Genomic DNA, 24,242 nt, shown 5'->3' on the forward strand with positions numbered 1-24,242 from the left:
CGACGTAACAGGAACCGAAGCCGTGAATTGCATGTTAACTAGCTCGGAGGCAAGCATACCGATTGATCAGCTCTCTTGCATTGTTAAAGGGGACATATAAGTCACGCGGCACCACGAGACGCCATCCCGGCAACGACCAGTCAGCGGACACAATCGGGTCACCATGCAGAAGGAATGCTACTCTCAAGTAGATCGCTCCGCACCATTGACAACTCCACGATCGTCATGCGGATCCTGAGGTTATACATTCTGACAGGTCTTGTGCTCATATGGCGGAGGTTTGCTCCACGACAACAGGGGGTTTTAAAGCACCAGGATTGTGGTTCTAAGGTAAAATGCAAATAAAAAAGTGAGTGGAATTATGACGAACTATTTTATCCTCTCCCATGGAAATTTTAGTTGCGATATTACTTCCATGTGTCAAGGGCAAGTGTCACACCACATTTATCCATCGCATGTCTGCTCATAAAGCAATTGAATCACACTCGCCTGTACACTCCATTATCTTGATTAACACTGCTTGAAAATGCGTCGAATATTATCACAAGTAACTTTATTACGCCTCGTCTATCCCATTTTTGGTCCAATTCTGCCATCGACGTCGCAAGGCTGAAGTGTCGCTGTTGGCTTGGTGCACTGGACCTCTTAGCCCATTCACTTATCTCGAGCAAGTCTTTTGTAATTCACGATCTCTTGATTAGTGTGAAAAAAAAAACACTTATAATTGCCAAGTCATCTTTACCTGCCATACTTGAAATGCAAAAAACTCGGAAAAATGTGCTGATTCACATACCGTCAGTCACATCTGTACGGGTGGCTCTCATCTAGCAGTGGATGAAGGTAGATGAATGAGTGAATGTTGAAATAAACCATAAAATGCGACCTCTCTCTTGAGTCATAGCAGGGAGTGGCCACCCACAGACCCATAAATCGTTATTTTAATTTCGTCTCGACTCTCTCAAGGTACGACATATACATTTTAAAAAATATGTTCTGGATCAGCGTGTTACCAGAACACATGCATACAAACTTTTGTTTGTGTGTGACGTATGTGCAGGGCCTGGCACAAGTGATGCCTGAAGATTAACACAAAAAGGGCGTGCATACACCTGTTGGAACCACTATCGGATTCATCAGCATTACCGTCTTCAGTAGAAGGCATCCATGCCACAACTCAAAACAAACGCAATCAAATGTACAGCCCTTTTGTCAACAGACTACTAAACCATTTCTATTTTTATGTTCTTGGTTCTTTCGGTAAAGTCACGTAGAAGGGAAATAATAAAAATAAAATAATAAAATATTTCCTTGATGTGGGTTTCACACGTGATGATGATTGCTTGTGTTGCAATGGAAACGTCGTGAGAATTTTATTGTTTTATTTTTATTATTTTATTACTTCCCTTCTACGTGACTTTACCGAAAGAACCAAGAATATAAATCCCTGCAGTCATGAAAGCTTTCAAAATTCATTTTCTATTTTATTTTACCAGAAAAGTTCCACCGAGCTGTATGAATCTTTTTCAGAAGCAACCTGAACACAAAAGCTTATCACGTGGAAATGTTTGGCAGTAAAATACTTAAAAACATGTTTCTAAATATGGAAGAAAACCCGGAAAAGCAGGAGAAAATCTACCACGCCCTCCTGTATACGATGAAGGTCTTCTGTGCCGTGTTGGTAACGGCAGCAGCTCAACCACAATTCACTACGACCGAAGACGTACGGCCCGATTCGATCCACTGCTGGATGAGGCCATCCCACACCTTGAGAGCGACAAGGGACACGTGACCAAGAATCCACGACCGCTGGTCAATGCGGGTTGGTGAAGGGTAGGGGAGCGCAGAATGGATTTAGTTGCGGGTTCCTCTGCTGCCCACAACACACCAATGACAGCCTGCTGAGCTTACGCGATCTGATAAGATCGGGCACATTCCGGATGATTTGGTCATTGAAGGCACGACAATCAACTCTCCACGGAACAGGTTTTAAACATAGGTTCATTCCTGAATAAACCACAGTACATTTATTTTTATAGCATGTAAATGTTTTCGAAAAAAAACGATATACATTAAAACGTTTATACATCAGTTGCTGTAGTACAAGGTTAATACACGATATTAAAATAAAACTTGACAGTGAAAACGTATCAAGGTAGTTGAAGGTGAAGAGTGGTATTTTCCATAATCTTAACATATTTTGCACATTATTTAAATGTTTTCCCGAACTTTTTTGCAATAAAACCGCCTTCTTTTGCTTAATTCTACACATTCCATGTGCACCCCAAAGTGTCTCCCGTATCCAATTAGCAGTTGGCTACGTACGGTTCGAAAGATGTTCAACATAGTTACATCCATACGTCCCATTAAGCTTCCACCTGGTTATGAATAAGGCTTGGAATTACACCGACACACACGAAGCAGCACATTCTAATCAGAAAACAAGCACGTTCAGAAAAAAAACCACGTGTGCTTGGGCAGGACACATGGCTGATAGAAGGCTGGCAAGACTGGTGATGGAATGTTAGCCAAAAAGTAAAATGCACCCAGGAAGTCTATCAGGCAGGTGCAGTGATGAGATCAGTTCACCCAGCGATGAGAAAAGTTCACCTCCGATTATCAGGGTTGGCTATGTACGGTGCAAAATAAGTCCAACATACACACGTACAGATGGATTGCAGCATTGTAGGAGTGTGAGCAAGGGATGCCAATGGCATGGGAATATCTTCATCATGCAGAAGTAGTTGCCGCTGCTCATGATTGTCACGCGATTCACATATGGCAGTGAAAAACTTAGAACGAGTCACTATGTAGTATTGTTCGACAATGTATAACAGAAGCATAGAGATGCTCTACTCTCACGGCAATAACAATGTCAAAAATAAACATGCCAGGCAGCGTGTTATATTATTTTCCTCGGGTAGACAGACATCTGCCAAGTTGAACCAAGGGCTCTTACTCCATACGTCCACAGACTGAGATGTTTTCTTTGTCATCGCGCAACACGAGTATCACTCCCACAAAAACATTCCACCATTCTATTTCACTTGTCACAAAAAACCCGAACACATAGCAGCTCAACATATATTCTGTACACGCACATACACATCGGATTCATTATATACACGACACTCTAGTGGAAACTTGAAATAACAAGGCTATCCAATGACAAAAACAACAATGAGCAAAGCATGCAAAATAAAACATAACAATTTTCTCGAAAAACCAGCCTCCTTTAAATAAACGCACGTGGCAGAACCGTGCCCAGAAAGCAAACAATTGAAGTTGATTGCAAGTTGGTTTGTGTAACACCGCCATCATATTTGGTCAAAAGGGAACGTGTATACAAGCGTAGTTAAAGCTACTACAATAAACAATTGAGGGGATATAAACTGCATGCGCTCTAAGTTATGGACTTTGGATCATTGTTACAGCTCAGATGCGTCTTCTCGGGCTGTATCTCGTGCTGTTCGACGCGGTATCCGATGTTTTACTCCACGTGCTCAGAGCTTCAAGCTCCCAGCACGTGCGGCTAAAACGTCGGACATCGTGCCAAACGACACGCGGTGCGACCCGAAAAGCTAATCAGAAAACGTAAAAAAGAAGTCGTATCTTCTTCACCCCCTTCTCCACTTTATCGTGCGCGCAGCCACGCGATGCGGCGGGGCCAATCGCGCTCGCAGGCCCCATCGGCGCGAGTTTGGCACCTTTTGCAGTTGTAATGGAGAGGGGGCATCCCGAAAGAATCACGTTTTCTGACAGAGTGGAGAGGTCGCCCGAGAAAAATGGTACATTCTCCCTCCGAGAGGAACTCGTTGTAAGAACACACGAGGGACGAGAGAGAAAATATGAGGCCGAGGTAACTGTGAGTCGGTGGCGATGTATAAGAGCAGACGACTGCGCCGAACGGGGGGGGGGGGGGTCAAAACATTAGAAAATCATCATGAAACTATGTACAGGCGTAATTGGCGTGAACTTTCGATTTCACCATAAACACGAACGCGGTACTCGTGGTGGAAACTATTGAGCCGTGTCACGTACAGCGGCCGGTAAGGTCAGAGCGGGTGTGATTGTAACCAACCATGGAAATTCCCAAGACGCAACGGAGATAAACGTGACGGCAAACACTGATTTGATCCATAATGTAGCTTGCAATGTCCTCAATCATACTCATGATTCGCTTCGCTCTTACAAGAGGAACTCTGACACGTAGCCAAGATCTTAGAAGGACCTTAATACACTCTTAGCTACAAATGATCTCCCAATTAATAACGGTCGCAGATTTCGCATTATAGGTCTTCACATTCCTCTTCAAACATATGGAAGAAAGGGAGCAGATTTCTCCACCTAATCCCTCCCGAGCAATCAGGGCAGGTCCCGGTCAGCTGCACACATCCACACGCAAAATAAAAAAATACGGCAGAACCATTAGAATGCTGTTGCATTGTTTTTTGGAATTGTACTATCACCAAAAAATTCGACATTATGCAATGGAGATGACTTTAATATAGCTCTGTTACAGTGAATGCCACTGATGTGTAGGTTGGTCGCGGTTGTGCTAGCTCTCTCTCGATGCGTTTTCTTTTTGGATACACTGCGAGTTGTTTGGTGCTATGTCTGACATTTTGATACACGTGCTCGGAGCGTCTTCCAGCACCCCGAGCGTCAGTTCCTGAAGCTTCCGGCACGCGGAGTGAAACGTCGGACATGAATCTGAGCAACAAGAACTCGAAAACACCTCGAAGAGCTGCCGAGGTGAATGACCATCGCTTTAATTAATATCTGTAAAACGGAGAGAAAGTGAAAATCAACACGTGGGTTGTTGCCTCCTCCCAGCATGCACATGAAGGAAAAGTCAACATCTCCCCAATAAGTGACCGATTATTTTGAAAGCTCTTCAGGTCGCTTCACTAACAGCTCCCAGGAATGAATTGGGTTGCGTGGCACCCTGTTACAATATCATAGGCAATTATGACGCAGTGAGTAGCGACGGTGCAGGAACCACATTGCTCGGCATCAAAACCTACGCACACTCGCACGCACACAACGCACCCACGTACGTGTATGTACGTATATACGTATGCATGCGAGGCTGCGTGTGGCTGTGACGTCGATAAAAAAAACCTGACAATTATATTACTTTTAGGTGTCTCCCCACTTATCACCTGCGATGACTTTCATCCTGCGGATGGCAGCCATCAAAAAATTACAACGCCCACACGTCTTACTGTCACACGAAGAGCGACTGACATTTCAGTTTGACCTTAAATTATTCCTGAAGTGACATGCTTTAAAAAAACATGCTTAAAACGGGACAAAATTTTTATTACTTACCATTGCCTTGCATACAAATTAAATGTGAATACTATGCATAGTTTTATACTTTAAAGGCACCCAGGAGCACATTGTATCATATATGGACACGGTTTTAATGCAATTAAAGTAACACAAATAGTTTTTAACACCACAGCCAATGCGTAATTCCCCAGATATCGTCTGCTAAAGAGATACATTATCCCTCACATGGAGTTATCCGACTTAGTTATTTAGCACCTCTGCATTCTAGTGTGTTCGTGATGTGGTTTAGGAGATCACGCAGACATCATGTACACGAGACTTTAAATTTCAGGGCTACACCATGTCCTGCAAAAGGCACTGTACCAAGCATCACGTTAACCGATATGGATGTATCATTGTTATCCACAAATGAGTACGTTTTAGCCAGGTGCTGTGCTTTCCTCCCCCAGGAAGGAATTGGCCTAATACCCCCAAAAAGCAGTAACACTCAAAAACACGTTTTAGACTCACATTGGCGAAGGAACGGAGGTGGTGGAGAGTGTGCAACAGCCCCAACAACTTTTGGACAGGGGAGTAGTGGCAGGCCAAATGCTGTTTCCCCTCGATTAGTAACTTTCATGGACCTCATTGGCTACTCAGTGGGGGGTCTCCACGACTACTTGCTCCCCAACTTCAAAATCGCTACCATGTGTTCCTCAAGAAGTCGGCTAAGGCTTCCCTTCCAAAGACAAAATAATGAATTGTCAGGTCATCTAACCTTGCACCACAACCGCCAGCATCGAGCACAGCCGACGACACTGCACGATGGGCACGCTAAGTATGCCGATGCCTTTAATTTGCACATCCCACACTTGGTCCCTAGCGACGGACACACAGACAAGGCGAATCACGACCGTCACAAACGATGCAATCACTTCGAAAGCGTAAAAACAAAGATATATACGCTAAATATAAAGTTAAACCACTCGCAATTGTTAAGAGTCTAAATTTCATTGAAGGATCTTACGAACATTACATTGTGTGATAAACAGATTGCCGTTTAAACCCTCTGCAGAATAATAACGTGTTGGTCTGCCAATTGGCTGGGCGGCTCAGAGGTCTGCACACTGAGCGGGCGCTGTTGAGAACATGGGTTCAACTCCAGGCAAACGCCAGCGATGAAACCAGGTTCAAAGTGTCCCAAGGTGATGGTCTCAGCCTGATCACCAATGACGGCACGAAAAAAAGCGAATCAGATTACGTTTGGTTCTATACTCAATGTGGCTACATTTCCAGCTCTGAGAAGAAAAAAAAAATGTTTCACTATCATATGGCAAACATTTGTCCCAGTTGCAGGACAACAATTGGCAAAGCGCTGCTCCCAAATGTGCGAACCAGACGTCACTTGAAGAGAACTCAACATAAAGAGTTGCAATGTTCTGCAAGAGATCCCCATATGGATGCTTCTTCTTCGTCCTGTGATATGACACTGTTAGCACAATCGCTATAAATTTGGGATTCTTTTTTTAAACGTGTGCTGAAGAAATTGGACTTTAGAAACGAATCCTTTAAGGATGTCAATGACGCTGTGTTCTTTTATTCGGAACTTTCAGCGTGATATTTGCAATATAAAAGTAGTATTGTTCCAAAGCATTCATGCCTTCATATGTGTTACAAATGACATTCAGTGATAAAAACATAAAACATAGAAAACTGAATTTTGCTTTTGCGTTGCTGCGTGTACATTACTGGACCATGAAAAAAACAATGCAGTCACTGCATAAAAACACACAACGTTTATTCAAACTGTTCAAAGGCACTCACTCTCATGATAATGATCCTCATAGTTCTGCAGAAATTTGATTTGTGAGTCCAAACCCTTTGCAACAGGGTGGCCCGCTTGCTTCGCACCGCTTTTGACATCTGCAGTTCGAGCTGCACTGCTGCTCTGCTGGAGCTGCTGCTGCTGCTGCTGCACTGTGAGGCCAGACTGGGCGGATGAGCCTGGCTGCTCGTTGCCGCCACCCTGCGTTTGTGCCGCCCCGCGGTTCGACCCCAGAGCCTCGGCCTTCCTGTCGGGTCCGCCGAAGAACGACGAAATCTTGCTCTGACCTGAAATGGTGTCCCTTTTCCCAGCATTCTGAGACGCTGGAAAGGGGAATGACTCAAAAACGTCAGATTTTAGTCACGCACTAATTTCTAAACGAATAAAACAGAGCCACGACGATTTGAAAGACTTCAAATATTTAACTGCTAGTGCTATAACTACTAGACATATCACTCGCGGTTGTAGCACAAAAATATATAACATTACTGAGAATAAAATTATGCTTACCCATTCTTAAGTAATGTTCTCATAACAAGTTAGTAAGTGCTCCAACATTGTAACACCAAGGCATTACACACATTGATATGAGGAGCTAAAGAGCGGAAACACTTATCATAACATTGCTGCATTGAACCAGATGTTCATGTTGTCACGATCTAGCGACGTCCCCATCTACACAGCACATGACCTCTGGCTCCATGTGGGAGGTGGGGGGGAAGAGTGGGGGGGCCGGGAGATACGGTGAGGGCACACATGTTAAGTAAAACAAAAAGAAGCATTGTTGAGGAGGCACACTGCAGCTGAAGGGATTGGACTATTTTATCTGAGGGGACGGGATAAGGCACTTGAAAAACATGTTTTAATGTGTGACGTGTAATTTCAACAGTAAAAACATTTGTTAACAAAGGCATACACTTTCTTATTTTTTGAAAATAAGACCTTAGCTGCCCCACTGTGGAAACGCTGGCTCTTTTCTCACAGCAGCTAAATACAGGACGGCTGTAATTAAGCATCAATTCATCAGTCAATTGTTGATTCTTAAGCTCATGCATCAGACGTCGTGTATAAGAATCAATACTTTTATATCCACACATGGATGTATGGAGGGGGGGGGGGAAGCTGCTGTGGTGTAATGGTTTACACACGGGACGTGCAAAGGGGCGAAGAGACAATTGGACCGCTTTCTTAAGCCACCAGTTAAGTTGATCAGCTGGTTCGGGTGTGGTGGGATCAACTGTGGGTCCACTGAGCTCTTCCAAAACACCTGCCCAGCGTTCAAGAGCAGCCCAAACATCCTCCCAGAGGGGAACTCGAGATCATCCTCTCGTGAGAGGCCCTTCTATCAGCAGTGGCATGAGCAAGTCACTGCGGGGCCACACCTTTCTATTTCACGTTTTTGTTAACAGGTCTACACAGCCCATGCACCATAAGAATCAGCAAGGTGAATTTTTTTTATCATCACAGACTGTCAAGGATTGCCATCCCATGCCTTTACTCGTGACAGGGTGGGCAGGCCAGTCAATGCCTTACCTGTGGAGGCCGGGGCACCAACTCCATCTGACCGAGCCTTCTTTGCCTGGCTGTGGCTCCAGTCGCAGCCTTCGCCCGTAAGGTCACGGCACACTCCCTCAAACTTCTCCCGATGCTGCTGGAGGATGAACACCGAGAACTCTGCCGCACGCACGGTTGGGGCACAGATAAGGTCGTCGTTTACTCGGTGGAAAACGCACGGCTATTCAAAGCAGTGCTGAGAACGTACGTTTATGACGTGCGATGCTATGCTCGCCCATGAATGCGAGACAAATAAGGCTCGTTGGCCCAGGTGCGGCCCCGCACAGCTCAGCTCTTGCCCTTCGCACAGCTTTATTGTATGCATGTAGAACTTCTTTCACACCGTACGTAGCCAACCGTGCTAATGGGAGGTGCGGGGAAAGGACGACAAACTAAACACAAAAAGCAGTTTGAAAGAAATGAGCTTTCAATCTAGATAACATCGGAGGGAGGAGCGTTCCAGATGGCCGCAGAAGCGCATCTGAAAGTGCGCAGTGACCATCTTTGTTCGATGGCGAGCTAAAGGCCACTGCGAGGATGACCGAGTTCGCGTGATGGTTCATGCTCCTCGACGCTTCACGAGTCAGTTCATGGGTTCTACCCCTCCTGCTCCCTCCCCCCTGACCCCCCCTCCCATGGCAGGAGAGACAAGATGTTAAAAAAACCCATGTTTTTAACAGCGTTCAAACCATGTTTTTGTTAGGCTATGCTATCACAATATTATTATCCATTCATTTAGTGCAGCTTCTCTTGACCTCAGTAAGGAATGCTTGACTGCATATCTCATATCCGTGACGATTCCATCACATCCACAATTGGTTCCCAGGGCAGACAGGCTAAGAGCCCAGTTGGTGCTGGTTTCGCGCTGTAAGGCTTACTGTGAAACTCCAGGTGGCAATCGCCTAGTTTGCAAACATGCCTGGCTTGCTTCCCAAAAGTCATGGGCAATGTGGCAACTGCCCCCTTGCTCAAATGAGCATGAGGCAACGATGTGCTCTGTTATTAGCCAGCGCAAGACTTCCGACAAAGAGTGGTGTGCTGTTGGGTTATGGCCGTGCCTCCAATCCAGCACTTTGGAGGAAAAAGTTGCACATTTCCTAAATGTCCGCAATGGAGATGGCAGTACAAAATATTAATTCTTGAATTCATCTGTACGAGCCTGTGAGTGTTAAACCTCTCGCATACATGCGAGTTTTCTCCAGCTACTCCGGTTTCCCCCCACAAACCAAACACTAAATGGGTGGAATTGGCCAAACATTCCAAGACGAACCCTCCTGACAAATATGTGTGCGAATCAATGAGGCTTTCCTGGATAAATAAATGGAATTATTACTTTTTGGTATCTTATAAACCCGACAAATATCTGGGGATGAGTCAACCCCCATGCAGGATTTAAACTCACGAGTGTCGAGGGCCTTCATCACAGAACAACAAAAACAAAAGACAAAGATCCCCGTTTAGCCTTAACAGACTGTTGGGGCAAGTGCTGTTAGCGAGCACCTATGAAAGCCAGAACGACACACGAGGGGGTGGGTGTCTAGCACCATGCCCAACCGCCTTTGTCTCCCCAGTGGCGATGTTTTTACGCACCGCACCAGGTACTCATTTGAGGCTGAGTTGACCTCGGGGGGAGGGGGGCCCAGAACTGGTTCCGATAATCGTCACTGCTGTTGGCCCTGAGCGAGAATCGAACTTGGGTCACCAGGTTCGGAGCGCAGCGCACTAACCGCTACACTACCGCTCCCCAAAGAACAACTTGACCGTGACCACATGCATGATTATTTATATGGACTCATTTCGGTCATTGCTCGCAAAATAAATGTGAGTTAATCTCTTTTGTTCACATAAAAGCTTGTTAGATACGTTGATATTAATTGAAAAAGGCAAATCAAGAAATCACTGCCCATCTGTTTGTACGCTGTTTGTTTTGTTAGCCTTTAAACCTAAATGCATGTATAGTATGCCCCCAAGGGATTGTATTACATCCCATGTGACAGTTGAGTGGTTCCACTATCAGACAGAAGAGAAACCTAACCCTACTAATGATTGATGCGGTGTGGGTAGAATATTTTATACATACACGCGACATTTGTAATTTATACAACATTTTTGCTATCAGAAAATATTGCAAAAATATATATTTTTTGGTGTAAACGTACAAAAGCTTTCAGATATGTTAAGTCTGGATGAGTTAAGAGATTTCTACAGTTAAAATTGGGTAAATTAAAATGTAAAAATGCCCCCGACTAGACGTGTGCACGGAGCAGCGATTCCTAAAGTGGACACTGAGAAGGCCAAGGTGATGCTAATGGGATCCCAGTGAAATGGCCAATCAATCATTCACGATGATGTGTATCATTGGGTCAGCATTGTTCCTCTCATAAGGAATGAGGGAATACATAATTTCAATTAGGAAGCAAAAACATCCACCTTTTAGAGAATAGGGATTTCTCACTTCACGAGTAATGCGATTGATGAGATTACTCAGCCTATATCCATTAGCTCTTTCACAAGCATGTCACCAGAGTATAATAGTGCTTGCAATTTTGTCCCGTTCTCAGGAATGGCACACATGCCTCAAAGTAAATATGACCCTGTACTCACACACAACAGATAACGCTAGTAGTAAAACAAACTGAGAATAAATTACACCGCTGAAATGCCTCGATTGTAAACCTCTTCTGATGAAACCAAACACGCGAAATCTCAAGCCCACTACGACAGTAACTCGAGAATACACGATTGTACCTCTCGACAAGTCTGTTTTTAAATCCGAAACAACAAACCATTCCCTTGAAGTGTGAATTCACGAAATGTTTTTGGAAATCAACGATGACAAATCTAAACAATCGACGTTAACAAAGTCCATATAATTGCCTCAGGGTGCGACGGTCAGCCAGGGGAAAGGTGGCCAAGGCATCACATGCGTGTGAATGGTAACAGGTCACACGATCGACAAGCATTTAACAATTCATGCCCCCACCATTGGGTGAATTATAACAAAGTTGGGTCACATGATTGGAATAAAAAAAGCCATTCTATTTATTTTTTGCACCGTGTCGTGTTTGTTATGTTGGATCTGTTCTATCATTTGTTCCGCCAATCGAAGAACATTTTCACACCCGTAAATAATTATTACATAATTATTATTATCATCGGTTTGTATGTGCATGATTTGATGCGTGCATTGTGAACAATGGAACACATTTAATTATTATACTCAATTCATTTTCACACACTGGGCCAGTGAGTTGTCGGTTCATCATTCATGAAAACCATTCTTACCATTGCAATACATTCATTGAACAGTGCCTGTAAGAAGTTATTCTTTACAAATAATACACAAATACGTGAATGGAAACCAAAAAAAACATTATAGGACAGAAAACACAAAACTGAAAATACAAACGAATCAGTAGAATTTTTTTTTACAGATTAAAAAATCAGATTGAACCCCAATCGCAACAATTAAGCGAACTGTGGGGTAAAGTAAATTGTTACTGCCTAACTTGAACGTTTAATCGATGACCTGATCTCTTGGAATGCACCTGATCTCATCAGATTGCACAAGCTAAGCAAAATGCACAATTGTACTGTACTATGCTTCCGCATCTGTGCTCCCTGCCTTCAACAACCCACACCGATCCAGGGTGGTGAAGTATCATGAAAATAAAGGACCCACGTGGCATGGAAAGGCCCTCTTCATTCGGCGGTGAACTGACAAAAGGGCTGTACGTGGTACAAAACAAACACGTGTACAATGCGAAGAATCTTGACTTAAAGCTTTCGTGACTGCAGGAATTCATATTCTTTGGGTCTTTCGGTAAAGTCACGTAGATAGGTTCAAAGAAAATAACAAAAAACTACGACGTTTCGATCACAAGACAAGCGATCGTCATCAGGAGGAAAGAGGACGAAATCTTCTGAATGCAGACTGTTTGTATAGGGTGTAGTCCTAGGGTCATAAACGAAGTGGGCAGGGCGAGTGATGTTAATGTGGGAAACTAGCATGTTAATGTAAGATGGAAGGTTTCAGCGCTTACTCCGCAGCAGCATCGCGTGGGTAGGATCCTCCAGGAAGAGGGCGGCCAGCGCGGACACCATGGCCTGGAAGTCGCCGCTTGATCGGTAGTCCTTGAGGGCGCCGAAGAAGCGGTCAAACTCCCCAGCGCCGAGCAAGATCCGCACCTCATCCACGTACTGCGCGCACGCTTTCCTGCAGCGCTGCTGCTCCACGTCGCCTGCACGAGCGGCAGCGGCAGAAAATACGCGAGCACGCAGAGGACGAACGTGGGACCGGAGCGTGCGGCATCGGGGTGGGTGCTCAGGAATAACCGCGAGTGGGGAAAAAAAGTTACCTATTCTATTTAAAGCTTTCGTGACTGCAGCAGGGATTCATCTTCTTGGTTCTTTCGGTAAAGTCACGTAGAAGGGACGTAATAAAATAATAAAAATAAAACATAATAAAATAATTCTCACGACGTTTCGGCCACAACGCAAGCAGCCGTCCTCCCCGACAGACGTGGTCTTCACCTGCGCTGACCCGAGTGGTGAAGTATGGATACATAACACCCATCATCATCAATGTGCAGAAGAACTTTATCCAGCAGTGGATCGACAGAGGGCCGTGGAAAAAAAGCAAAAGGATTCTAAAAATGCGCCCCACACAATTCAGAAAATTGCCAAGATTTAGTGACAATTTCATTCCAGAATAGATTTCTTTCGCCATTATGGTTCATGTAGAACCTAAACTGGCTGAAGGGTGTCCAAGAACCTGAAAGGTTTCCATGAATACATACACACACACGATTCAACACATATTTCAAATATCATATGCACCCCCCAGGACCAAATCACGCAGAATGCCCCCAATCTTTGTAAATATCACAAGCTAAGCAGGATTGACAGTAGATAGTGCATGGATGGGCAATCACCATGCATGCAACAGGAGTTGTAGAATTGTGCAGGGCTACATTGTCAGCAGATGACCAATGCAGCATATACATTGTTGTACTGTACTACACTAACATTTATGCAACTTTGCCTTCACCAACCCAAGCTGACCAGCTTGGATAATTATAGTCATATAAGTTCTATGACCCGCACAGTGTTCGAAGTCCCTAACCCAACCGTGAAATGACAAATGGGCTGTATGCTTTCATCATGCGTAATAAGAAGCGAGTTGAAGCGATGATCCATTATCTGCCCACTAAAGTAAACCTCCCAGCAGTATTCCCACACTCCATTAGTAAGCGACATCCCCGAGCGATCACGAACGCACGTTCGCCAACGCCTCTTTACGAGACACTCTCAACGTCGCGCCCGCCTGCGAAATGTGCTGAGAAACCGCCGACAAGTATCTCGTGAAACGACTGCGCCGGAGGGCTGGAGTGGGGGCGGCGGGTGCTGCTGCGCTCAGGTGGGGAGTGTCAGGATAGCGAGCGACAAGAGGCCGGAAGGTGGAGGGGACGGGGGGGTGGGGGGGGGAGAGCAGCCTCACGTTGCTTGGCGGGTTGCGGCGTGGGTTTGTCGGGCACAGCCGCGACGGCGCACGAGGTCGACGCTTGCTCCAGCGGCCTCAGGTGGCCGGCGCCCTTGTTCAGGTGGGTGCTGCTGTCCAACTCCTGCGCGGAGCTCTCGGCAGAGATCGCCGACGAGCAGCCGAGCTTCGACTTGGGGTTCCCGCGTGCGCTTCCATCCTCTGGACTGAGCTTCCTTTTGGTCTGGCCTCCTGTGCCCGAAGGGATTGTGGCAACACACTTTGAGACCACTTGCAGGGAGGAGACATGAGCACCACATCTTGCCGAAAAGTTCAAGTTCATTTATTAGGTATAACCCTGTGAGCCATTCGGCTCTTGAATCGGGTGCAACCGCAACAAAGAAAAAACATGAACAAGAAAACATCTTAAAGTGACTATGTAACTAAGTGCTAACAGAAAATCCAAGAAAAGACAGCAAAATATAGCAGAAAAAACACTGTACACCAATGCTGTGTGCAAAAATCCCAGTGGGATGCAAGTCAAACAACCAACAACAACCACAAGACAACTTAGATTAAGGCCATCAGTCTAACTCCATACTACAACAAACAAACATGGCCAAACCAAAAAACTTTTCGAAATCACCAAAATAAAGCCATGAAAGCAATGAAACAGTGATCATAGTCGAGATAAGAACGACAAATCAGAACGTTACAACAACGACAAATCGGAACGCTGAAACGACAACAAACCTGACTGTGCTGCGTGGTTCTGCTGGAGGAGTTCCGTGCGCTGCTCGCGGGTCAGGCTGTGCTCCGCCACGTAGCCGCAGCCCTCGCCCGTCAGGCTCCGGCAAGTCTCGTCAAATGCCTTCTTGTGATGCGGCCGGACGAAGATGTAAAACTCTGCCGTGGTGTGGTGGAAGGAAGGGAGACACGGCCATAAACCCTCGCGGGAACTTCGGTCATCCTCGCGGCAGCGGCTTAGGGCTGGCCTACGAATTAAGATGGTCACCGCATTGCGCGCTTTCAGATGTGCTTCCGCGGCCGTCTGGAACGCTCTTCCTTCCGACATTAGGAAGTCGCTGGAGCTATGCACTTGTAAATCATCCAGATTGAAAACTAATTTCTTTTGAACTGCTTTTTGTATTCTTTGGGTCTTTCGGTAAAGCCACGTAGATAAATGTAAGCTCGGAGAGAGCTCGGCGATGCTCTTGCCGAGCTCTCTCGGAGCTTACATTTACAAATCTCTTACATTGACATGCTAATCTGTCACAATACAATGGCCACCCCCACAGCTTCGTTTGTTAAGATTTACCCGATCTTACATTTACATGCAAATTGCATCTCTAGCCCCTCCCACTGACCCTTGGGCTACACCCATCCCAAGTCTTTATAACCATATATTCTCAGTAGCTCTCCCACGATATTTCTCACCTGATGACGACTGCTTTTAATGTTTGATCAATCTAAGTGACTTTACCGAATGACACAAAGAATATGAATTCCTACAGTCACGAAAGCTTCAAGTCAAGATTTAACTGCTTTTTGTGTTTAGTTTGTTGTCCTTCCCCCCGCACCTCCAATTTGCATGGTTGGCTATGTACGGTGCGAAAGAAGTTCAACATACATACACACTAGGGAGGGTGATGAGCAAGGGATGTGAGGTAAACATAGAATTGAGGATGTGAGAGGTGAGAGATTAGGGCTGGCTTTAGGAATAATTGCACCCCTGGACAGCAGAGCAGAAAATAAACCTCCAACTTTCCCACGCCCTCCACTTATACATGCACAGACAAAGCCCCCCCCCGCCCGACCCCTTACAGCTGTTAACGACTTTTTGACAGTGCTATTAGCACATAGCTATGAACGCCGGAATGGCGCATCAGGGAGGTGGTCAACACCAGGCCCAGCCGCCTTTGTTTCCCCAGTGCTGATGTTTTACAAACTTCCGTCAAGTATTCGAATAAGGCTCAGTTGATCGAGAAAAGGCACAGGACCTACATCCAAATACACGCACACAATCCCCAAGCGATAAACAGTCATTATTGTTTATACTGTTCATATTAAAACGATAATATGAAATGAAGGTATAAATGTGTCATGAAACCAGCCACCACGCGAGACAGCCAATTAGTAAGGTTTGTCACGTAAACAGAACGTGCCAATTCGTGACGTGTACAGCACTAGTGTGTAGTGTATAGTGTAGTTTATAGTAGTGTAGTGTATAGTGTAGTATACTAGTACAACACACCGGTGTGTTGGAGAGTAAACCCACACACGACATTTACAATACGAGTACGACGTTTCGCCAGTAATCTGGCTGTTGCCTGATGAAGCTAGTTGTAATTACTGGTGAAACGTCGTACTCAGATTGTAAATGTTGTGGCTTGGCTCTCCAACACACCGGCGTGCTGTACTAGTGACGAATTGGCCATGTTCTGTTTACGTGACAACCCTTACTAGTTGGCTGTGTCGGGTGGTGGCGAGTTAAACGACACATTTATATATTTACACGATCTAACCCATAAAAAACCTGTCATATGGATGACATTGGTCGTGAAAGCCTACGTGTTACAATTAAATGAAGAGTCCACCCTTTACGAATAAAAATGTAACTTGGTATTTTTCATGGGCCCTTCTGGAGTTTGAGGCACCTGAATAAAATGTCTCATTTGCTGCTTGCCCCCCCCCGCCGCTCAAACTGACTCTGGCCCTTGGAAAAAAAGCACTGTTCAATTCCCGCTGAGAACGTGTAACAATTATTTTAGCCATCACGCAAAGTGGAGCTGCTTTGCAAAATTTCTCGACCAGGAGGAGAAGTTAATGAGTGGTCTGTATGGAACGACCGTGGCACCAAGGTGAGAAAACAAGTGCATGGCTCGGCTTGTTAGGTCTCAAAAGAGTGTCAAACTCATTGTCACGAACAGCAATCTATTACGTCACCTTTTCTCCCAAGGGCGAATAGTTTTTTACTGCAGTGTAGCTGTATTAAATCCTATGTCATTGTATATTTTTAATTATCCATGAAGATAATGTGTAAACGTAACCCTCCACAACACCCGACAAATGACCGTGAAGACACACTGCCCAAGGGAGGTCCTGTACGTGTGCTTAAACTATGACATGTTTACGACGATAATTAATATTACAATACCGTACAGCAAACTTTACAATGGTCGTAAATAACATAAGGCACTACCCGTTGCCATCAAGCCCATCAAATGTCCACAAGCGATAACTGTAAAATGCTAATTCTCAGCGAAATGTCATGCGTACACGCATGGATTCTGTAGCCCTTTTCAACGTGCATTTTTCTTTGCAAGTATTTCATTAGCAGTATGGAAAATGTTAGGGCAAAAGTTGTCTTCATTTTGCAAAGAATACTATTTTGCTCTGGATTATTTATCCACGTTTTGAGCTAACTTTTTATCAATTAGGCTAATTAGTTATTGGATACATCCCTAAATCCAGGCCCCCTCCTCGCAACACAACTTTAAACGACATTTTTATCGGATCATCATTACGAGCGTCATCATAACCGCATTGCCAAACGCAGATAAGACAGAAAGATGCGACGCATTAAAGGATTTCACCTTCAGTTCAAAACGTCAACAAACGCAACGCTTCGATGACGAACATTTCCGTCACTAATTTCGCTTGCGAAACGAGAACCGGCACGAGAGAGGCAGTGGGCAAGCGACGTACGGCGAAGTAGCCGGTACTTCATGGGGTCCTCGGTGAAGATGGGGCCCAGCTTCTGGAAGAGGAGCTGCAGGTCGTCCATCCGCTTGTACTCGTGCATGGCGCTGCAGAAGTTGGCGTGATTCTCTTGGCTGAGGGTGCGCCTCACGTCCTGAATGTAGGCGCGCGAGCGTTCCACGTGGCTAGCCGGCGTCGGATTCGAGCGCTTGCTGCTGCCCTCCGCCACCCCGCCGGCGTGCGCCCGCTCCTGATGATTGCTCACCACCACCATCTTCTTCTTGCTGCCGCGCTGCTCGTCATCCAGAATCTTGTCGTGCCGCAACGTCTGGGTGGAGAGCCGATAGGCCTGGGGCAAAGACAAAGATTCCCCGTATAGCCTTAACAGACTGTTGGGGCAAATGCTGTTAGCGAGTAGCACCTATGAAGACCGGCATGGCACCCGAGGGGGTGGGTGGCCAGCACCACGCCCGGCCGCTTTTGTCTCCCCAGTGGCGAGGTTTTTACACGTCGCACCAGGTACTCATTTGAGGCCGACTCCACCTAGGGGAGACCCAGGACCGATTCAGAAAATCGTCACTGGTGTTGGCCGTGAGTGGGAATTGAACTCGGGTCACTGTTAAGTAGTGCAGCGTGCTAACAGTTGCGCTACCGCTCCCCACACGCCTGGGGCACACATGCACACGCTCACAAATAAAGCTCAATGGACAAAAACTTCCCATTCAGCTTTTAGATTATAGGCAAGTCATGTTAGTGGGCACCTACTAGACTGATGCAGTCAACGAGGGGGGGCCTGGTCACCTTGGTCTTCTCAGTAACGATGTTAACACACATTCACGCACCATGCAACGATTTAATTCTGAGACAACGATTGGAGAGGCTCAGGACTGGTTCATATATCCGACACTGATGGGGAATCAAACCCAGGTCGCTGAGTTCAGGCTGCAGTGTGCTATGCAAAGTACAACCAATCTCCTATGCCACTCAAATACAGACATAAATAAATATCAGAGACAAAGAATACCAAAATAGTATTTTACACTATAACAAAGCAATGTTAGCAATCACCTATGTAGCCAGGCCCTGCACAAGACAGTGAGTGTTGTGTAAACAGCACCAGAGCCAGCTGACTGTCTCCTCAGTGCTGATGAGTATTAATTTCAGGCCGAGGTGATCTAGGGGAGGCTCAGGGCAGGTTCAGACAGCACTTGTCACTGATGTCATCTGTGGATGATAATTAAACTCAGGTTGCCAGGATCTGAGTGCGGCATACAAGCCACCACACCGCACACAAATGCGTGTACACATGCGCACATTAAATGCACACAAACCTACATAAGTGAGTATGATTTATTTTGTGGCTTACATTTTGCCTGGGGAAACCAGGGTTGTACTTACCAAGAATGCCATATGCCTGCCAATTCCAATGACACTGCCTTGCAACTAAAGCAAGTGTAGTCACGGAAGCTCGACTTGGGTAATGAATCGTCGTCATCCAGGTTACAATAATCAACAAGAAATTCTTATTGTCAATTTTTTTGTAAAGGTGTCTTAATTGGTGCAAATTGTTATTCACGTTTCTGACTTTTTTGTCTTATTTTGCAATTTAGTTCCCTCCATTAGCCTAATTTTAACACTCACAAATTGGCAAAAAGTGGTAAAAACTCTCGCGCATCACGAGCATCGACTTTAATCAATTCATTGATGCACCACTACACGTCTAGCAACAGGGACGTGCACGACATCAACATTTCCCGCACCTCCGATTAGCAGGGTCGGCTTACGTACGGTGCGAAGCAAGTTCAACATCCGTATGTACGTAAGCTACATCGAGACCGAGCTTTTAAAATTCGCTGCCAGCGCAGAGCGTGCAATTCTGTCTCAAATTTAAAGTCCCCTCCGCCTCATGCTCAAACCCCGAAGAGCATCGCGTTTAAATTTCGATTTAAAGCTTTCGTAACTGCAGGGATTCATCTTCTTGGTTCTTTCGGTAAAGTCACGTAGACTTGGTCTTCACCTGAGGACAGCTGCTTGCGTTGTGGCCAAAACGTCGTGATAATTATTTTATTATGTTTTATTTTTATTATTTTATTATTTCCCTTCTACGTGACTTTACCGAAAGAACCAAGAAGAAGCATTGCGTTTGCCATGCCCCCCCCCACCCCCGACGCGGCGCTGCCTGGCACTCCACCTGTTCCTCGCCGGGTAGGTGGCTTACGCCATTCCGCTCCCGGCGCTCGCTGAACTCCAGGGCGTCCAAGAGCCCCGCTGGCCGGCGTGCCGTGCGCCCGTCCTCGGGCTCGAACTCCACACACAGCCGTGCCAGGCCGCTGACCCCCGCGTGGTAGTCCCCGGGATCTGGGTGAGAGAAGGCGTGGCGGGGCAGGCGACCAAGCATCGCCGTCAGTGAGCCTTTGTACGTATGTGTGTGAGTGTGTGTTAGGAAGCGGTAGTGTGGTGGTTGGCGCGCTGCGCTATGAACCCGGCAACCCAAGTTCGATTCCCGCTGACGGCCAACACCAGTGACGATTATTTGAACCGGTCCTGGGCCTCCCCTAGGCTGACTCAGCCTCAAATGAGTACCTGGTGCGGTGTGTAAACATCGCCACCGGGGAGACAAAGGACGTCAGGTTTGGTACTGGCCACCCGCCACCTCGTGTACTGTTTTGGCCCTCATAGGTGCTCGCGAACAGCACTTGCCCCAACAGCATGTTGAATGCTACACGGGAGATCTTGGTCTTTTTTGTGCATACTCCCATCGTGTTTTTGCATTATTTGTTGTTGTAAGGTTCTGACTCTCCGTGCTTCCAGGTTGTTTTTACAGCCACATATTGAGGTGTGCATGCGTGTCTCGGCAGGGCGCAGTGGTTAAAACGTATCGCACGATGAATCTGGCAGGTTCAAGTACTAGGTAGGGTTGACATTGGTGATGAGTAATGTCTGCACCAGTGGTGGGCTCCTACACCTTCACCAACCCACACTTACCAGTGTGACAAAGCAGGCTGCAACAATCTGCATGACTAACAGGGTGTGGGAAGGCATTAATCTTGCAGTAGATTGACAAAGGTACGAACAGAATTCGTATTTTATTATTCACTTCCCAGTATCACTCTTCGCGACATGCTGTCACAAGATTTAAAAACAAATAACACCGGCAGAAAGTAGTGTAGCATCACTCTGAATGAGAACGACCCACTGGAAGGTGACATAAACAATTTCCTCTTCTCCACACTAGCTGGTGCACTTCTCGCATGCACTTCTATAGTAAATTCTTGGATGGCTACACTAAGAGGGGGGGGGGGGGGATCCCTGGCCCGATTAGCTAACAAGTCCGACAAGCTGCTAAAACCGTTATAATCAATATAATAAAATACACTCATGCCTAGAATAAACATACTAAAATAGCTATAACATGTCAACCCGATTTAATGACACGTGTAGCTTTGTCAGATTCGAAGCCAAGACCTGAATGATTCTAGCTCAGTGGTCAAACACAGCATTTGTCACCTGAGCCACTGTGGTTAACTTCTCCGGCAGTTTATTTTTACAGGTAAAACCCGGTATACAGAATGAAAAGCAACCTCAGTAACCCGCAATGTGACCACTTGCCATGCCTAAAAAATCCAACATACAGGGATCTCGTGCTCAAAACAGCATTGTAATGGCGCACAGCTTTCTTGGGTGGTCATGAGGCAGAGGTGGAAGTTCTACATTCCAAAGATGGGGACCCCACCGTATCCCTAAGGTGATCTCTACAATTATGCACCATGTGCCTGTCAGTGATAACAAAACAGCACTCTCTCACTTATGCACTCATAAAATAAACATTCAAATGTCGCGCAGCCTACGGCTACATGTACAAGTGGTGTGAATACATTAAAATGCAAACACCATACCAATGAAAGCAACATCACGCTTTACAAAGCTCCTAAAACAAAAATGAATGTGCACATATTTCTGAATGCGAGCGAAACGCCTACCAACACGCCTGCATGAAAGCCTTTTGCTCAAGTGCCTCTTGGCGAACATACTGGTGAGCTCCCACCCCATTCAACACCCTCGCCTGCAAACGTTAGCACTTGACATGTCCAGCAAGACCGACACCCATTCATGCAGAGGCCGATTGCCAAATATGCAACGCTCCAAGTAGAACCACACCAGCACAAATTAACACCTACATTTTCCCAAATGAATCCATCGGCGATCGTTATCACAATTCCACAATTAACTTCTATTCGCGAGAGATCGATACTATGTGATAGACCATTGAAATTACTTTGTGAATATGAGTGCAATTGTTTATAATAATTGATCCTACCTCATTAGAATGGGTATTTTTCCTAAACTTTTGTTGTTTTGGGAATTGCCTTTTACTTTTCTTGTAACTCGATATAAAAAAAAAACTTCAAGTCTCAACCCATTCTCATCTTGCTGAAAATATTATCTGTAACCTCTGTAGGTGGTTGTGAGTCTTGTGTTACTGCATTTATTTGTGGTTACAAAATGTGTGCAAAAAAGTCAAATTTATTGGGGAAAAGCCTTTTGGTTTATGGTGGACATCCAGCATATTGAAAGTGAAAAGATAAAATTGATATATTCAAATGAACTTGACAAAACGATTACCGAAACATATCACTGACACTTACTACCTTAATAGACATTCACTAACTTCTAACGTTTATCATCGAAAAAAAACCACGTCAATAATGAATGATGTGCAGTTTTCACCAAGCTACCATCGTCATGAAGCAAGGTGAAAAGGTGACGCTCACCTGACGGGCGAATTGATAAAAAAATAAACATATTCACAGCTATTTAATCGTAAGAAGAAAGTGAAAACATGAGAGAGAAATCTAGCAGAGCTGGTGGCAGAAATTCAAGTGCACTGGTTCACTGATTCCTGCAGCCTGCCACGCTCTTTCTGATGATGCCGCACGCTTAATTTATTTTTACCCATTTAATTGGTTAAACATATACTTTACTACCAAATTAATTCAGCGTGTCCTAAATGGGAGTGCGCCGTCATCGCCAGACGACCGCATAGCAGGCTGACGCCTGTGCATTGACCGCGGAAAGCTGGTTGGCTGGTTTTTCATTTCTTCACGCTTTTCCCACTTATTTAATTTACGCAAGTCTTTCCTGGCCTACCCGAATCGCAGTAGTATACCCAAGTTCATCTTGGAGAACTTTAACCTCACGGCGCACCAGTTTGGAACCAAGTAACACCCTGGAGTGGAGTATTCGCTGGGATACGATTGCTCAACTTTCGAGTCACAGAAACGCGACGCTTTTGCTCCTCCTAGAGGGCGCCCTCCACCACACACTGCAGATGAACATTTCTACGCTCTTGCATCATGCCGTAAACACGTCAGGCTCTATAATTTTCACATAAAAGCATTGCGTGCTGCGTGAGGACTTTTAAATAGACACACGTAAAAAAAAGTTAAATCATTTAGGCTGAATTGAACGCAGACACGCGGCCGGTTGGATGCTGTGGATTAAAATTCCCTCACTGTAAATTAATGTTCATTCGTTTGCGCATTCAAATCCTGAGGGTAATCGCTAGGGCGGGGAACCTTTTTTGATTACCGAGGACTGAACAGGACTTTCAAATACGATGGCGGGGCCACACACATAAACATACACCATTTGCATTATGCAAAAATGACAACAACAAAAAATCATTCCTGTCAACCGAGTAGAAAAAAGGCCATTGCACTTGGAAGTGACTGAAAGCGATAACATTCAAATAAAGTGTTGCCAGGTCAAGATATTCCCCTATTGTTCCCGATCAATGTGTCAATAAATGTTGTTTGCGTGCCGTTTTGAAGTGGTAGTAGGCCTCAAGAAACCAAGGGGCGTGTGGGTATGTATGTGTGTACGTTGAACTTCTTTCGCACCGTGCGTAGCCAACCGTGCTGCTAATCGGAGGTGGAATGAAGTCACGGGCCAGACCGCAGGTTTCCCTCCCACCCACGCCTTACCGGCTGCGAGTCGTCGCAGGCTGGGCACGTGGGCGTCTACGGTCCTGGCCTTGCGGTGATCGCCGCAGGCGGCGGCCTGCAGGGAGGAGGAGCTGCACCCCGCCCCGTCCGCCTCCCCGCACGCCACCTGCCCTCTGCACGACACCTTTCGCTGGGGGGCAGGCAACTGCAAGACACCGGGGCACACATGTCAGGGATGGGGAAACGCGGCCAAGGATGGGACCCAAGCCCAAAAACTAAAAACACTCCCAACTGCAGGAAAGCCGAAGTTCACTCAAACGGGTGCCTGGGTGCCATGTGTAAGCATCAGTAGTGCGGGCACAAAGGGAGGTCGTGTTGGTCACAACAGTCCCTCAAGCGCCATGTCAGCCTTAGTAGGTGTTTTCTAACGGCGCTAGTCCCAACAGTCTGTACAGCTATATGG

The 24,242-nt window shown here is 45.8% G+C and overlaps 1 protein-coding gene across 3 annotated transcripts in view; it reads right to left on the reverse strand.

Annotated features, from left to right (window-relative positions):
• Positions 1-2,028: 2,028 nt before the first annotated feature.
• Positions 2,029-24,242, reverse strand: part of RTEL1 (regulator of telomere elongation helicase 1) — a 65,383-nt gene continuing 43,169 nt past the window's right edge. For all 3 annotated transcript variants that reach the window (XM_078855982.1, XM_078855980.1, XM_078855981.1), the window contains 10 exons: positions 23,819-23,984; positions 20,026-20,192; positions 17,841-18,183; positions 14,886-15,038; positions 14,154-14,384; positions 12,697-12,894; positions 8,633-8,773; positions 7,099-7,422; positions 6,053-6,153; positions 2,029-4,382 (listed from right to left, as the gene is read on the reverse strand). In XM_078855982.1, coding sequence (XP_078712108.1) covers positions 4,287-4,382; positions 6,053-6,153; positions 7,099-7,422; positions 8,633-8,773; positions 12,697-12,894; positions 14,154-14,384; positions 14,886-15,038; positions 17,841-18,183; positions 20,026-20,192; positions 23,819-23,984 — 1,920 coding nt within the window. In that variant the 3' untranslated portion in view covers positions 2,029-4,286. The remainder of the gene's footprint in view (positions 4,383-6,052; positions 6,154-7,098; positions 7,423-8,632; positions 8,774-12,696; positions 12,895-14,153; positions 14,385-14,885; positions 15,039-17,840; positions 18,184-20,025; positions 20,193-23,818; positions 23,985-24,242) is intronic.

Source organism: Lampetra fluviatilis, chromosome 4 (genome assembly GCF_964198595.1).
Source record: "Lampetra fluviatilis chromosome 4, kcLamFluv1.1, whole genome shotgun sequence".
Classification (NCBI taxonomy): Eukaryota; Metazoa; Chordata; class Hyperoartia; order Petromyzontiformes; family Petromyzontidae; genus Lampetra; species Lampetra fluviatilis.